At 41.0% G+C, this 16,113-nt stretch overlaps 1 protein-coding gene across 1 annotated transcript in view; it reads right to left on the bottom strand.

The window, feature by feature from the left end:
* Positions 1-2,959: 2,959 nt before the first annotated feature.
* Positions 2,960-16,113, bottom strand: part of VWA8 (von Willebrand factor A domain containing 8) — a 194,234-nt gene continuing 181,080 nt past the window's right edge. Inside the window, exons 43-45 of the mRNA XM_084284039.1 lie at positions 8,706-8,804; positions 7,334-7,572; positions 2,960-5,331 (exon numbers count right to left, since the gene is read on the bottom strand). Of these exons, the coding sequence (XP_084140165.1) occupies positions 5,223-5,331; positions 7,334-7,572; positions 8,706-8,804 (447 nt within the window). The 3' untranslated portion in view covers positions 2,960-5,222. The remainder of the gene's footprint in view (positions 5,332-7,333; positions 7,573-8,705; positions 8,805-16,113) is intronic.

Raw genomic sequence — 16,113 nt, 5'->3', positions numbered from 1 at the left:
GATTACTTTTTTTCTTGCATTGGACCTTCCACAGGCGTAGTGTGGACAACACAATTTTTCTGCGTGCAGCCTATGTCAGATGTTCAGAACAAAAATGATGCTCTGAATAAGGCTGTTTTGCTTTTTTTTTTTTTTCTTTAAATATATTTACATATGCTTATTTATCTTGCAGTAGGAAAACAGTCCTACTAGTAGGAGAAACAGTCCTGAGTAGGAGAACAGTCCCGAGTAGGAGAACAGTCCTGACAAATAAATCATTCAACTGTTATGCTCTCCTAGGCTTTGAAAAAACACTAACCCATCATCTTCATCTTGAAGAATGCTGAGCCTGTTCTTCAAACCTTCCCACACGGATTTCATCACAACAATCTCAAGAGCAAGAAGACTTTATCTGAGTTAGGCAATTCGTTATTTATTTTGATGACACTGTAGATCCTATTTTTTTTAATGTGTTTGAAGACTGAGCAGTACTGATAACCCTTTAGTGCTGGTAATACCAGAGTGTTACTCAGTTTCTCCTTTTTCTCAGACTTGCTGGTACAGGACAGATACTGCCTACCACACCGCAGCACTGTGCATATTGAGAAATCAGCCACTGCTAAAATTGCATTTATGCAGTAGCTTTGCAACATGACCTTCTGAAACAGTCTGCTTCTGAACCAGTGCACGGCTGATGACAAAGGGAGACCTGTTCTGTTTTAAAGGTTAAAACGCCTGGTTTTTACGCCCAGGTCCTCCAAGTTGAAATCCTTCTCCCACTGAAGGGTTTGCTTTCAAAAAGCCTGTTTTTTAGGGGAATCTGTTTACTACAAGCTGCACATCACATGGATACATGGAGAGGTGTTTTGAGCAACATTTCTATGATAGCACAGTTCCCTAAGTTCTTGGACATATTTTAGTTCAATCAATACGGCAGCGTCTTGTCTTCACCAATATCTATTCCAAAATGCTCAAATACTTTTACATGGCCATCTATCCTTCACTGACTGTAAGGTCCAGAGCATCAGCCCAGGGTTGAAGACTGGAAATTCCCTCGTGTGATGCTCAGGGACTGTTGGACACCCATTGCATTGGAGATGTCTTTGACACGTGTGAGGTGCTTCTGCACATTGAGTGCCATCACCATATTTCACCCAAGGAATGAATGGGAGATGTATTTTCTAAAAGGCTCATTACAAGGCTGGGAGAGCTCGTCTGCTCTCTCCAGATGTTGGCAGAAAGGACTGTAAATGATAAAATGCACATTTGTTTTTTTCATTTTTTTTTTTTTTTAAAGTGCTTTAAAAGGCTGAGGTCAACACAGACATGTTTGCTCCAAAAGCAGAATTAGTGAAGAACTCAACAACAACTTCCATCATACGTACAGCAGACAAACTGAAGACATTAACTATTTACACTGAAATGGTTTTAAATGCAGTAATTACACCCCCAGCTTTTTCTAAGGCAGGGCTTCTGTACAACAATCACATTTTCAAATAGCTTTCCAGATTCAATACATATTTAGGAATTTCATTTTTATTTTTCAATAAATATCTTGTACATTCTCGTTTTCTATAGGAATGTTATTTATTAATAAACAAGATAATGTGCAATAGCCAACACAGCACAAATGTATGTTTTGTTGGTTGGTTTTTTTTGGCTGTTATCCAAACAATTTTAATAATTGTTTTGTAATAATTAAAAAAAAATCTTAACATTTTAGGTGAAGAAGAATTGGCAGTCTTGTATCTCTTATCTCTACTCCCAATTAAGCATTTTTTTTTAAATTTAATTTTACATTATTATTATTTCTATTTATTTTTTAAATGCAGTATCTGTTGTATGTTTGTTTGCTTGAATATTGCATCTATCTGATCAGCAATTAGAACCTTTATTCTTAACTCCATCAGGTTCATGGCTAAGCTCTAACGTGACATTCAGAATTGTGTTTGACGCCTGATGTCTGTAAGGAAAACTGGTGGGAAAAACACAAAAACAAAACAAAACAAAAAACCAACACTGTACTGCTAGAGTCCAGTGTTCCCAGTCCCTCCCCACACTTCTGCTAACACCATTTTCCCATGAAGGACCATCAGGCTGCGTGTTCTTAAGTGGTGAATATGTTTTGCTCTACATTAAAGAAACCTGCCTGGGCTTTATATTATATATAAATACATGTATATTTTTCTTGCACCTTATTTAAATAGTAATCCTAAATGGCTCTGTCCTGTTATCAAATGGGTATTTAGTGAGAACAAACATGTTATGTATATAAACAGGACTAGACCAAAACTCGCATTATAAGAGGTAGTTAAAATTGTTAATATGGCTAGAGCTGCTCACGAAGGCATTAGTGATGGGTCAGGACCCACTCAGGCTTATGGCTCTGGTTGTTTGCTCTGCCTTTTCATAGAATTAGATGAGTGCAGAGGTGCTGTAACAAATAGCGAGAGAGATGGAAAACACATCTTCATACACTTGCAAAGGAAACAAGGGTGGTGCACAACACGGGTGCCTGAACCGGTCCATTCATCAAAAGTACCAGGAACAGCTCTCACATTGCCCTGTCCACACTCCCTGCAGTGCCTGAGGCTGTACCCTGTGGGCCCGTGAAACGTGAACTGAAACACAGCAGATGTGTCCTGAAGCAGAGAATAAAGCCAAACGGTGCAGAGGGGTGGCTTGAAATAGCGTGATGCTCAACGTGATTTACAGGGATGCCCAAACAAAGGGCTTAAAAATCAATTTAACTTACTGTAGAGCCTCTCTTAACTAACACCGTTCTTTTATGATAATGATAGCATTATCATAGGATATGTAAATCTGGAGTGAGAGATTTTATCCACTCGAGTAATCTAGAAGGTGTCCTGTACATTCACTAATGAACTGTCATCAAACGCTTCCCTTCTGAAGAACTGCTGGCAGGAAAAGCAGAGGTGCTGAAGAAACTTCCATTATAAATACATTTATCAACAGAAGCCCTAATATGCTAATTCTTTATTGCATGTAGTATCTTATGGTGTGTTTACAGGACCAGGATACTTCTCTTTCGAAGCATGCTTCACCAAGCAGCCATACCTGCGTGTACGTGGGTCTGTTTATGCGCACGAGCATGCATTTGTCCCAGCCAGGGACAACGCAGCGCTCCCCTCCCCGTCTCCTCCAAACAGGAATTGCATCTTTAACCTCTTTGTTTTCATGTACGCAGTCATCATAACAATCCCAGCAAACCTTTGAAAAACGCCTTCCGTCCCCGTGTACCACGGAGAGGTTTGACGCCGGGCGGGCCATCAAAGCCAGGCAGTTATCTCGGCGGCCCTCTGGGGACAGCTGCTCCATGGGACTTCGGCAGGACGTGCCATTACACCAGCTCAAAGCCTGCAGCTGTTTCAAAAAAAAGCCATTGTGCCAACATCTGTGCCCCAGAAGCCCAAACAAATCCTAAAAGCAGGAGATTTGGGGTTAACTTAAGGTAAAGGTTTTTGATGTCGTGATCCTGAACAACCCGTCCTTGGTTTAAGAGAGGCAGAGCCTCTAGAAATGAAGGTGCATCTTCTGGGACTGGAAATTATACAGTGCCTGCCATGCTGAACTGCTCATGGCATTCAGACTCGAGTGCAAATTAATCAGGGTACGTGGTTAGGCTGCTGCAGGACACGTGTGGTAGGGAACGGCCATTAGAAACCAGACCCTTCGAATACCAATGGTTGTATTTAACAAAATCAAAGTAATTTGCCTCTTCTCTTCCAAAAATACCATCCACAGTGCAGTTTCAGCATCTGTAAGAGAAATATTAGAAATATTGCAGCTCCTCCTTCATATTTTTGAGTACTCTCCCTGCCTTTATTCTAATCAGCTACCCTCAACTTAATACGAGCAGAGTACCAGAGACGATGCACCCTCCCCCAGCTCAGTTAAATCATAAATTCAAGTATTCCTGTGTTCCCAGTGCACTGCAAGATATCTGTTCTTTCGTTTATAGGGAGGGATTATTGCCTCAAGGGACAAGCCAAACAGCAGCCAACCGAATTTTGTCTTTATAAATATCTTAGATATTAAAGAACTATATTCCAACATGTATGTCTTGATAAAATGAAAACAGATTTCTTTTTCCTTTATGAAAAGTAACATATTTTCTCATGTCTAGACCTCTCCTCCACTTTCAACTTCAACAGACCCAAACAACACAAATCATGAAGGAGCTCTAGAAAAGTGCTAGTAACTATTTTGTCTCTCAATCAAAAAGGCACCTTCAGGTACTGAGGCCATCCCAGGGACTCTGGACAAAAGCAAAGCAGGACTCCATCATTCGTCATGGAAAGGAATTGGTGTAGTCATCCCGTCCTCGGAAATCATAGAATCACAGAATGGTTGGGTTGGAAGGGACCTTAAAGACCCCCCAGTCCCAACCCACTGCCATGGGCAGAGACACCTCCCACCAGGCCAGGTTGCCCAAAGCCCCATCCAGCCTGGCCTTGAGCACCTCCAGGGACGGGGCATCCACAGCTCCTCTGGGCAATGTTGGCCAGTGGGTTTTTAAGACTGTTTTGACCCTTTTCACAGGCAGAACTGAAATAACCACTTCCCCCCCCCTCTTAACAGCCACTTTCTCCAGATCTGACAATGCTGAGCCCCGTGCCTGATCAGATAATGAATGTTTACGTGTGACCGTCACTGTTTGCAAACTGCTCCATTGTTCCCAGCCTCCAGTGGCGAAGCCCCGATGTCCACCAGGACAAGAAAGCAACAGCAGAGGAAGGAAGGGTTTCCTGCCTGACAAAAGCAGACCTGCTTAAATTAGAGACAGAGTTAACTACCCATTCAAACATATGCACACAAAACACTGAAACAGATTGTCTGGCTCTGCTTTGTATAATATTATCAAATCCCAGAGAACCATGTCAGTAAAACCATGTGAGATGATGCGGCGGTGCTGGCAACCCATCAGCCAGAGTAATGATCACAAAGTGTCCTTTATTTATTTGTCCCTCTGGAAGAACATTCACTCGGTAACCTTCCTGAGATTTGCCTCAGCCCCACTGCAATTCTTTGAACACATGAAGTTGGTTGAGGGAATTTCGGTGAAATTTTCCAGCACAGCTGCAGTGCAGATTTGGGTTGGTTTGCTGATGAGAGAACAGTTTGCATTTCATTAGTAGCTGTTTTTCCTCGGCTTCAGGGTTCGTATCTTCGGCAGGAGTGGGTTTCTGCTTTGAATTCCCGCACCGTGACGTCGGGGATGGCTAGGCACTTGACAGCATGGTCGATGTAAAGATCTGCTGCAAAATCTGGGGGATCTCTTTGGTATCCATGGCAATAAAAGACCGTCCTGCTGGCAGTGTCCTCTGCAGCCTGCGGAGCAGAAGGAGGGACAAGGCAGAATTATCATTTCCAATTACGTTTCCTACAGCAAGCTGGAGCTCCTTAAGAAAGGATGTTTTTACTTCTGAATACCTTGCAGTACATGCCATTCGTGTTGCTGTCACTATGCAATTAAGGGCTTGGGAAAGCAGCAGTGGGAGGAAACACTGAAAGCAGTTAGGTCGCAGAGGTCCCTTCAGCGAGACAATCAAGGCTATTTCTAGAGATTTTTTTATTCACATCCTCTTTCTGACGTGCAAAAAATCCATTTTGATCAAGGTACCCATGTCCCAGCAAGGTATTAACGCATCTGTTTTTCTGATGGCAGCTAGACATTTTCTCTGGAAAGGCAGATATTTACTTGCTCTAAATGTATCACCGTGTTTTGACTGAACTCACAGCTCTTTCATTTCAACACGTCGAGCAATTCTAAATGTGCTCTTTGTATTTCCTCTTCTAGACCACAGCAGATTAGATGGACAGATATTTTTTCTACAAATATTAGCCTGACACATTTTTATCCACAGCTTAACCTCCCTTTAAAAATAGCCAAACAAGACATATTTCACTAAATCCACCTCCCTCATGTCCAGCCAGCAGGCTTGGAAGTTATTTTCTCACTGCTTTTTAAGCAAGTTTTATGTTATGCTCCACAGCATCTCTCCAGCGTTCAGCTGCACTGTTAAAGTGGGTTTTTAAAAAGCTGCTGCGAAGAATTCCCTTCTCCTTCCCCCCCAGCAGCTACAGGAAGGCTTTGTCTAATTCTGCACTTACACATACATAGAAAAGCAGCTCAGTGACAGCATTGTGTGCATGTCCCATACCCGCTGAACTAGGCAATTATAAGATCTCTTCTTACACAGCAGGATATGGTCAATGCTTTGCCTTTTTATTTGTTTTTTCCTCCTTTTTTATACTCCTAGCAGACGTAAGAGGACATTCTGTAATTACAGTCTTTCAGAGTGGATTTTTTTTTAATGCAGACAGCAGCTCTGTGATGCACAGACCTGCAGACAGGACTGATGCTGCCTGTGCAGCTCCATCTTTCAAACCTTCTTGTATCAAAACTGTGTACTGAGGGCCAACACCTTCTGGGCCTTGCCTCATTCTGCTCTAATCAGAGACGTGAACAGAAGCAGAAAAGGCACTGTTAATATCTGTGGCTGTAACAGCTTTCTGTTGTGTGTGCTGGTCTTCAGCAGATGCAGAACATCACCTGAGACAGAATTTCCTTATTTTCCCCTGTGCTCTAACAGTTTAAAGTACAGCTATGTAGTAGCACTAAAAGCAGGCACATTGGCTCAGACCCTCCAAAGAATTTAGGTCTCTAACGCAAGGGGAATATCTGTGTCAAATTCTTGGCAGTTTTAAAGACCATAAATCTCCAGCTTCTTTGCTTTTATGCCTTAAGCCCACACATTTTCAAACCGTATTCTGGGCACTACCAAAGGAATCACGTCTCTGTCATGATTACATGGTGGTATTACAGATGTGGGCAGCACGTGTCCTCCAGTGGGAGGACAAACTCAGTTGCTCCTTTAAGATGTTCACAATGTTTTGAATTAGCTGGCTGCAAGGCAGGTTTGCAAAGACCTGTGAACCAATCTCCTCCCCGACACAAGTTAAAGCTTACTGCTTCTCTTTAGTAGATCAAAACCTTAGTGGAGAACACCAGCACGGGCAACTATACCTAACTTCACTGCATTAAAAGCATCACAGCATGGCTGAGGCTGGCAGGGAGCTCTGGAGGCCATCAGGGCCAACCCCCTGCTCAAGCAGGGACCCGCAAAGCAGGGTGCCCAGCACCACATCCAGGTGGCTTTTGAAGATCTCCAAGGCAGGAGACTCCACAGCCTCTGTGGGCAACCCACACCAGACCTTCACACAGTAAAGAAGTGCTTCCTGCATAGTGTATTTTTTTTTTTTTCCCAGCATAGTTTTGCTTTACGATGAATGGAAACAAAGTTATTTTAGGGATATAACATACACTTACCTATCGGCTTGGTCTCCTAAGGATCCTATAAATATGGCAAAAGCATTGACTTGAGAATTGGTGGTCAGGACCTCAGCAAACCTTGATGGTTTAATACCGTATCGCTCGAGATTTGCGTCACTCAGGACGATAACAAAATATTCATCGGCCTCTTCCTTGGCGATTTCTCGAATGGCATGCTCTGTCCCTTCCAAGGTGTGATCGCCGCTCATGCAGAACTGAGCGTGGGCATGCATGACCTGTGTGCACAACGGAACCAAATGTAAATATGTAAGAAGACTTTATGAATAAACATTTATTTTGGCTGGCACCGGAGGGAGCAAATATTCATTTATGCTGTATTAGGGGGGGTGCATCTTCAGAAATGCGGACAGTACTCCAGATACCACAGAAGATGCATTTTTTTTAATATGTGATATGTTTTATCATAAGCCAGGCATCAGTTGTTAAAACACACTGGGTCAAACAAACAAAATGACATACGGACAGAATTACAGAATTAGATGGGTCCCTAAGGAAGCTAAAATACTTTGATCAGCTGCAGTTTGAGTAGTAGCTACATTGCTATATATTTAAGAAAGAGGGCTTAGTTTCCTAACACTGCGACCAGTTCCCACCTGTTTATAATTTGCACTAGACTTCCAAGTCCTAACATTGTCACGGTTGGTATCAAATATCTGATTCAGATAGTGGCAGCAAGTTTTAAAAATGTTGAAACATTTGCTTTGAGCTTTTATAAAATAAATACACTGCCTGCATTGATGAGACTCTTTCCTATGTAGAAGGTGGGGAAGTTTAGATGTTAGAAAATCCAGTCCTTCTAAACCAAATCTTTTAAAAATACTATTTGAAGGAAGCTCAAATATACGGCTCTAATGCATCAAACTGTCAAACAGGTAAATCCTGCAATATACCTGATTTTTTTGCATCCTATTGCAGTAAAATTGTGATGAATACAGTCATCTTGCAATTGTGATTTAACATGTTTCCCATCTAGCATTGATGCACTTTCCCACTGCTACTAATTCTCAAAGGTACAAGGCTAATTAATGATCTAGGATCCCTCTACAGTTCATATCAGCCACTTACATACTAATATTATGACCATGTTATTTAGGTAGAACTGCATATATCACTATATAACGTCTGGAATTTCCTATACCCTTTGACACACAGACAAAATGACACAACACAGCTGTCCGAAAAAAGGCATATCTAGCCTCAATTATTTTGACAGTCTCTGAAAGGCTCTCTTTCAGCTTTATGCAATCACACCTCTTTTGCTTCCTTATCTCTCTTCTATTTCACTCTTCTAACACTTTGCAGTCATAAAATCCTTAATTATCCAGCATCACTTATCAGTAGGATTTACCTTAAGAATCTCTAATCTTTGCTTATTGTTCTTGGGAACTTTGTCACTCCCAACCAAGGCGATGTTGAAGCCATCTCCTGAATGTCCAACAATATCGTACTGCAAGAAAGAAACCTCATCAGTCATCTGTTAGTCATACGCAGTCCTCAGGTCACAGTGACAGGAGAAAGATCAAAGGCAATTTGCTTTCAACAAGAAAACCCAAATGCTGTTCGCTGCATACGTTTATGAGCTGCTTAAGGGAACCACTTGAAATTTCTCACTGACATGAAAACATTGGAGAGAATCACTAACTAATGAAATTAAAGAACAGTTACTTATTTCTATGGCCTGTTTTTCACCTCACCCCACATACTGCAGAGCAGTGATGCATAAGATCAAGACCTTGCCCTCTCACATTGTCCACTTATTTTTTTAAAGTAGTAATTTTCTTTCTCTTGAGTCTGACAAACAAAAAGTGCATTGTTTGAGAGTAGCTTCAATGCCTGATGAATTGTTTTTGTGACCTCATTCTGCTCTGAAAAAAAGTACTACAAGCCTTTTTTCTTTTTTTTTTTTTTTGTAAATCAACATTCCTTATATATGTGCATTAATAGATATCAGAGTGTGTAGAGAAGTGAATTCCAAGAGTCTCTGTACATTTTTGAAGGAGCATTCCCTTGTAGAAGACGCAGCACAAATGACATGTAGAGATGTATTAGTTCAAGTATCTTGTTGAACAAATAAGGTAGTAGTTAGATGGCTTTTGTTTTATGTGAGAGTTGCATGAAAACCAAGACAAGCCGAGTTACAGCAAGGTCCTGACCTGACCTTTGTGTTGTGGATATGGCAATCACCCCAGGGAGAATTCACCAGCAGCACAAGAGAGTATTTAAGAGCTGTCTACGCCAAGTGATAGAGCACTGCCTGGATCCTGAGCCACCAAACCCCCAGTGTACTGCAGCTCGTATGACCTGCCCCTGGAGTGCTGCATGAACATGCCTTTATTTCCCCTGACTAGCTGGCACACAGCTGTCTCTAGCAGACAGGGAGCCCTTCTGCAATATTTTGCCTTTCTGTTACCTTTTATTCATGTGGTGCCTGGAGGTCCCTAATTCCAATATAATCATATGGCAAAAGTTGGGTCTCGTTCTCAAAGTCTTTCTCTCTTTTCTATCGAATGCCACTTTATTTGGTACAAGTTGGGTTGTGGAGATTGAAGAAATGGCATTCTTCATCAACAAAGCTCTTTTTATTTGTTTCCATGATGACAACTTACTTATCAAGGTTAAAAGAAAGCTATAGCAACTGGAACAACATTCCTAAATGTGACACCTCTGCAAAAGAGCAAATGTGCCACGTATAGGTTATTTCACCCAGGTTCACGCTTTTAGGACTGCCTCACATAACCCAGACTTTCTTCCTCTGGGAAATCTTAATATAATCTAGTCTCCATGCACTCCCATATCATTTTGCTGTTGGCTTTTCCAACTCCTGTTCTCTCAGCTCTTCCATGTCTTGTATTTGCTACCCAGTCTCAAGTAAACCTTTCTGTCTTTCTCTTCAAATCCTGCTTCTGCTCATATAACCTTTCCTCACTGTTAAGTCTTCACTCTCTTTTTCCTGACAAATATTTACCTGGTGTTTCTGTTGTCCCAAAACAGTTATCTTTGCCAGAGAAATGACATAGCAGATGAAAACACACACATTTTGAGAATAATGTTGAGGTTGCATTCAGCACACTTTGGGATTACTACAGGATGAGATCAAGAACTTGAACACACTTGAACACACTTAAAAACGAGACGTTATTCAAATCAGAGGAACTAAATAAAGCAGTGGCTCAATGGAGCAGAAAGCATACAGCACTAACGTGGTTCTTACATAACAACAACAGCATCCACAGATCTTCAGGATAGGCTCTTAATTTCAAAACCCTGCAAGACCTTTGCTGAGCAGTTTTGTATCCCCTTTAAAATCAACAACCTAATTACAGAAAGCAAAATGCATTCTCCTGTGTAAAATGAAGCCTGAATGCTCTGTAAGAGCTCCTTCCCAGCATTTCGTGGACCTCTCCCCCAGGGTGTCCTGGTATCAGCCCTGTCAGACAGACTTCATGGGAACAGGACATGTTTTGTTATTTGGGAATACCACTTTGGTTCTTGGTACACCGTACTAACAGGCAAACCTTTTATCTCAAAAAGGCTGGGTTTAAACTCAGCTTGACAGTCTGTGTGGATGGCTGTAACTCCTAGTTCAATCACCATGGATTTATCCCCCTTGTGTTACTGTATGAGCAGGGGCAGGAACACAGGAACACTGGCTTGGATTGATTTAAGTCAGCATAGGACTGGCAGTTTTTGTTTTGTTTTGTTTTATAAAATAGCGTGCAAGCATAGGCTCTCAGGACAAATCCAGCAGCAAAATACTTGTTTGTTACAGTGCAGCCTTAATTGAATTAATATATTACTGTGGTACAGGGAAGCTTGTTTTCCAGCCTCAGGTACACTGAGACAAGAACTGCTCTAATCAGAGCTTTGAGTACACATGTAAACACATTGTCTCTCCAAATAGCATCATTTTGCTGTTTTTCTTTCCTTACAGGCTAAACCAATCCCTATTCCACTGTTACATTTTGCACAAAATGGACCACTGTTGCTGCTTCAAATGGGTAAAATGGAAGACTCTGTTTTCTGCAGCTGCTGTACTAAAAGGTTTAATTTCTGATGGCGTTTAAAAAAAGCTGAAAGAAGATGCATGCTGAATGTAAAAGGCAGTGTGAATTAGGCAGGCCTCTACTGGAGGGCTAGATATTTATAAATTCATCTCTTCTTCGGACAACACTGAGCATCTTTTATAATTCATTTCAAGCCTTTTGTTTATTATTTAAAAGAAACCGTTCTGCCAAGCATGAGAAAAAAATTTTCTTTTCCAGAATTAACAGTAATAAGGTAATTAAAAGTAATAAGGTATTCAGTAATAATAGTAATAAGTAATTAACTCCATAAGTAAATTATCCAAATGGAGAATGCTGAAATTGGCATTTAAAATGTGCATTGCCCCTTTAATATTGCTATAAATAAAATTTCCGACTCTTCCTACTAGTTACATAATATGCCATTTATTGAACCACTTACAATTTTTTAAAGGCTTCATAAAATTGCCGTTGTACAATTTACTGGACATGCCTCTTAAATCTGCCATCATGTGCACAAATGACAGTAATTAGGGATGATATAAAACCATATGGTTTATGCGACAGACATAATACTACCTCTGCTAAAACAAAGAATAAACTGCCCTTCTGCACGTTTTCAAATAATTGACATGTGCAATAAGGTGTACAAAAGATGCAAGAAGTTCAACCCTGAAAAAAAAAAAAAACTTGCTTGTTATAACTTACATATATAGAGGTTATGCAGCCACACATCTGAAGGGGTCAGGCACATGTGTAGGGTCACATTTAACCTCCATCATTAGGACAAGACTGAGAACGTGGCTTCTATTATCTCAATCACTCCCACCTCCCACTCTTTTCTTTACTAAACTGCTTCAAAAGAAGCATGGATGAGATGACACTGGAGGAGGGTTTTGAAACAGGGCTGTTAATGTAAATGGGTTTTCTGACTGTGGAATGAGCCTCCCATTTCCCCCCTTGACAAGGAAAGATGCACTGCCTCCACTTACGGGAAATGGAAGCAGGCACGTTGTTCTGCACAGGCATAAAAAGCTAATGAATACCTGCTGGCACTATTTTAACCTTCTATGAAGGACAACATCATTATCTGCTTGGTACAGCCACGTACCCAACATTTAGCTCTTCTGTAAAAGAAGAAAGGAGAAGGTACTCTCTACCTTCTTTCAGTACTAAAAAGACCAACCATCATCAGTGGTACTCAAAGAATACCACATATGGGGAGAGTTCAGCTGGCAGGATAGATCACCCATAAAAAAACCCACCTGATTCTTTCACAACCTTATTTAGCAGAGAAGTAAACCAGGTACGAGCAGAAAGGTGATCCTGAGCAAAGGCCAAGAATTGGTTTCCAAAGCTTGCACTGTGCTTTGATAGTAAAAGAGAACATTACCATGCAAATCCCCCTTGAATGTTTTACTCAACAAGCCTGAAGGTCCCCCAGATTCAACACTTGTTATGCAAGAAAACCCCTCAAGAAACCCCTCAAATTTGCATCACGTATTGCTATGACTCTTACAAATGGGGCTGGGGGTGTTGGTTGATGAACCTGCAATGTGTGTTTGCAGCCAAGGAAGCAACTGTATCTTTGGCTGCATCAAAACAAGTGTGGCCAGAAGGTAGAAGGAGATGATTCTCCCCCTCTGCTCTTGTGAGACCCCACTTGGGAGTGCTGCATCCAGCTCTGGGGCCCCAGCATGGGAAGGACATGGACTTGCTGGAGTGAGTCCAGAGGAGGGCACGAGGATGATCAAACGGCTGGAGCACCTCTCCTACAAAGACAGGCTGAGGGAGTTGGGGTTGTTTAGCCTGGAGAAGAGAAGGCTCCAGGGAGACCTTATAGCGTCCTTCCAGTGCCTAAAGGGGGCCTAATAGGAAGGCTCTTTGGAGTCTTTGAGGAAGTCCAATAGGAATGGACTGTTAGGGAGTGTAGGGATAGGATGAGGGGGAATGGCTTCAAACTAAAATAAGGTAGATTTAGATTAGATATGAGGAAGAAACTCTTTACTGTGAGGGTGGTGAGGCCCTGGCACAGGCTGCCCAGAGAAGCTGTGGCTGCCCCATCCCTGGAGGTGTTCAAGGCCAGGTTGGATGGGGCTTTGAGCAACCTGGTCTAGTGGAAGGTGTTTCTGCCCATGGTGGGGGAGGCTGGAATTAAATGGTCTTTAAGGTCTCTTCCAAACCATTCTATGATTTTAAGAAGTCTTGTATTTTAGAGCTGAATATTTTAGAAATGCTCTTATTTTTATCAAAGAAATGACCCAAGGAGTCTGTTGGCACATGCCCGGGAGACTTCTGATATGAGAGGACTGTATCACGTAGGTTAAAAAGAGATACTTAGCCTGATCATTGGATCATGTTAAGACTATAGTTCAAACCTAATAAATGGTTCTGTTGGTTCTCATTTTCAGTGTTCAGTGAAATATAAGGACACATCTTGTTTGCTGTTCTAGTCATTTCTAGTGAGACATAATACTTATGTAGATACCACGATTTGAGTGAACTAAATCCCAATGAGGTGTCAAAGAGAGAGATGGAAGAAGAAAAATACTTTTTTTCCCCTTGTGCAAATGCAGCTCTGTAGTTGAGAGAGCTCATGCTGGATCTGGCCTGCCTTGAATCAAAGTGCTATTACTGGATCACGAAAGTCCTCTCTCTAGGGGAAGAAGCCTTAAATGAAGGAAAGTTGTCCCAGAACCAACTTAAATTGATCAGATGTAGAAGATGACAACAATTTTTTCTCCCTATCACTAAAATTTCCAGCATCTTCCTCAACCACTGTTACTTTAAGTATAAAATTAGCCTTATAATTCTCTTGACTCATAGAGATTGTGAGGACAATATAACTCCTGTCTTACTGTTATCAGAGTGGCAATTTTCACAACTAATAACTGCACATAGTTTCGGTGTCAGTGTTTTTATAAATTGTAAGTGGTAGAAAGCACATTTACTGTTACACCTAACTGCATTTTGAGCTATTTATGTGGCAAAATACAGGGTTTCAACTATGTGCGGTGCAAAACACCAGCCAACAGCAAGTACTGCCAACAAAACACAATAATCTGTAATAGACAGAGAGGGATTTGAAAGGTAATGATACTTAGATTTAAAAATCCCAGAACTGAACATGTTTTTTAATTACCTTACTGATTTTGTACATGAAATTGCTTGGCTGTCTAGTTCTACATGTTATTCCTTTACCATGCACCTGAGGGTCATGTCTGCATTCTCAGCTATAAAGCTGCACTGGAAATAAGGACAAAAGGTTATCTAGTACTACACTACATCTTTTTCAGTGTCAGTACCTTCTAAAACACTGTTCTCTATTGCATAAATGTAGAATGACTCATTGTTCACAACTGAAGAATGGGCGTGCTAAAACAGTGAAAAAACATTCCGTTTACCTTTTCCAGCTGACTCAAGATTTTATCAGTTCCTTGATATTTTATCTCCTCTAAACTGAGCTGTTCTTGCCTATCTAGCCAGTTCTTGTATTGGGACACTTCCAAAGCCATTATAATCCCTGCCACCTCATCTACATCTTTCAGCTCTACAAGAACTTCTGTGAGATGGGGGACCAAAGCTGCATATTTTACTCCTCAAGTGGATGCTCTGTGGATGTTTACAGGGGCATTCTGATGCCTTCTGCTTTGTTCTCTGTTCTTTTTCTAACATTCAATTAACCTTTTGACAGCTGGTGGGCTCTGAGTGTTCAAAGAACCATACACCATAATTACAAGATTTCTTTGCTGAGCACTAATAAATAGTTGAGAGTGAACACCAGTAGACAGCTGAGAGTTTCTTACTGTGTATTTAAAATTAGGATTATTTTTTCCATCTGCAGTACTATACATTTGATAGCACCAAACACCATCTGCCATTTTACTTCCCAGTGACTATTTATTGCCAAGTCTTTTTCTCCAACTTTTTGCAGTTTGATTTCCCTTCTTGTTTTCCCAAATAACTTCATACAGATAGCAACTTTTATCACCTCACTGTCCTCTTGTCCAAATCACTTACAAATATTCACTCAAGAATTACTGTGAACAACATGGGACTGGCACAAATCCTAATGCAGTTTCACCAGTGACCTTCCTTTACTTCCTCACTCTGAAAAACAGCCGCTTAGAGCCGTCTGTTTTCTGTATTTTAAGCAGTAGTTCATTTATTTGAAGGCTTATCTCTAAAGTAGTTCCGTTTCTTTATGAGATGATGGTGAGGGACTTCTTGTCAAATGCTTTTGGCTAAGGAGACTCCATCAACCAGCCTTGCTTGTCACATACATATCGACTCTTCAAAATACATTGCTTCCCTTTACAAAGGCCATGTTGACTATTCCCCAATATATCACAGTTATCCATGTGTCCGCTACTTCTATTTCTTATTCCTTTGTGGATGATCTTGCATTTGGTAATACTAACATGCATGGTTCTCAAATATTTTCGATTTACCAAGCCACACAAATTTTGTTATATAATTATGCTACCCCGTTAATATTTGTTATTAACATATCTCTTGTCAGTGAGCAAGAGCTATGTGAGCAACTACTTCACTAAAACCCTTTCCCATTTATTTCCTAATTACAGTTGAGTTCCCACACGACTTCTCTAGGCTAAGGTCTAATCTTATGGTTACAGAATGTTTCTCCAACACAAACACAAACAGAGGCTCACTACCTACCCATCCCATTTTTATGACATTTGCAGAAGTGTAGTATCTTTGGGAACTCAACCA

Source organism: Netta rufina (assembly GCF_964035555.1).
Source record: "Netta rufina genome assembly, chromosome: 1".
NCBI lineage: Eukaryota > Metazoa > Chordata > Aves > Anseriformes > Anatidae > Netta > Netta rufina.
The sequence above is the reverse complement of the archived record's forward strand: the minus strand, read 5'-3'. Positions and strand labels throughout refer to the sequence as shown.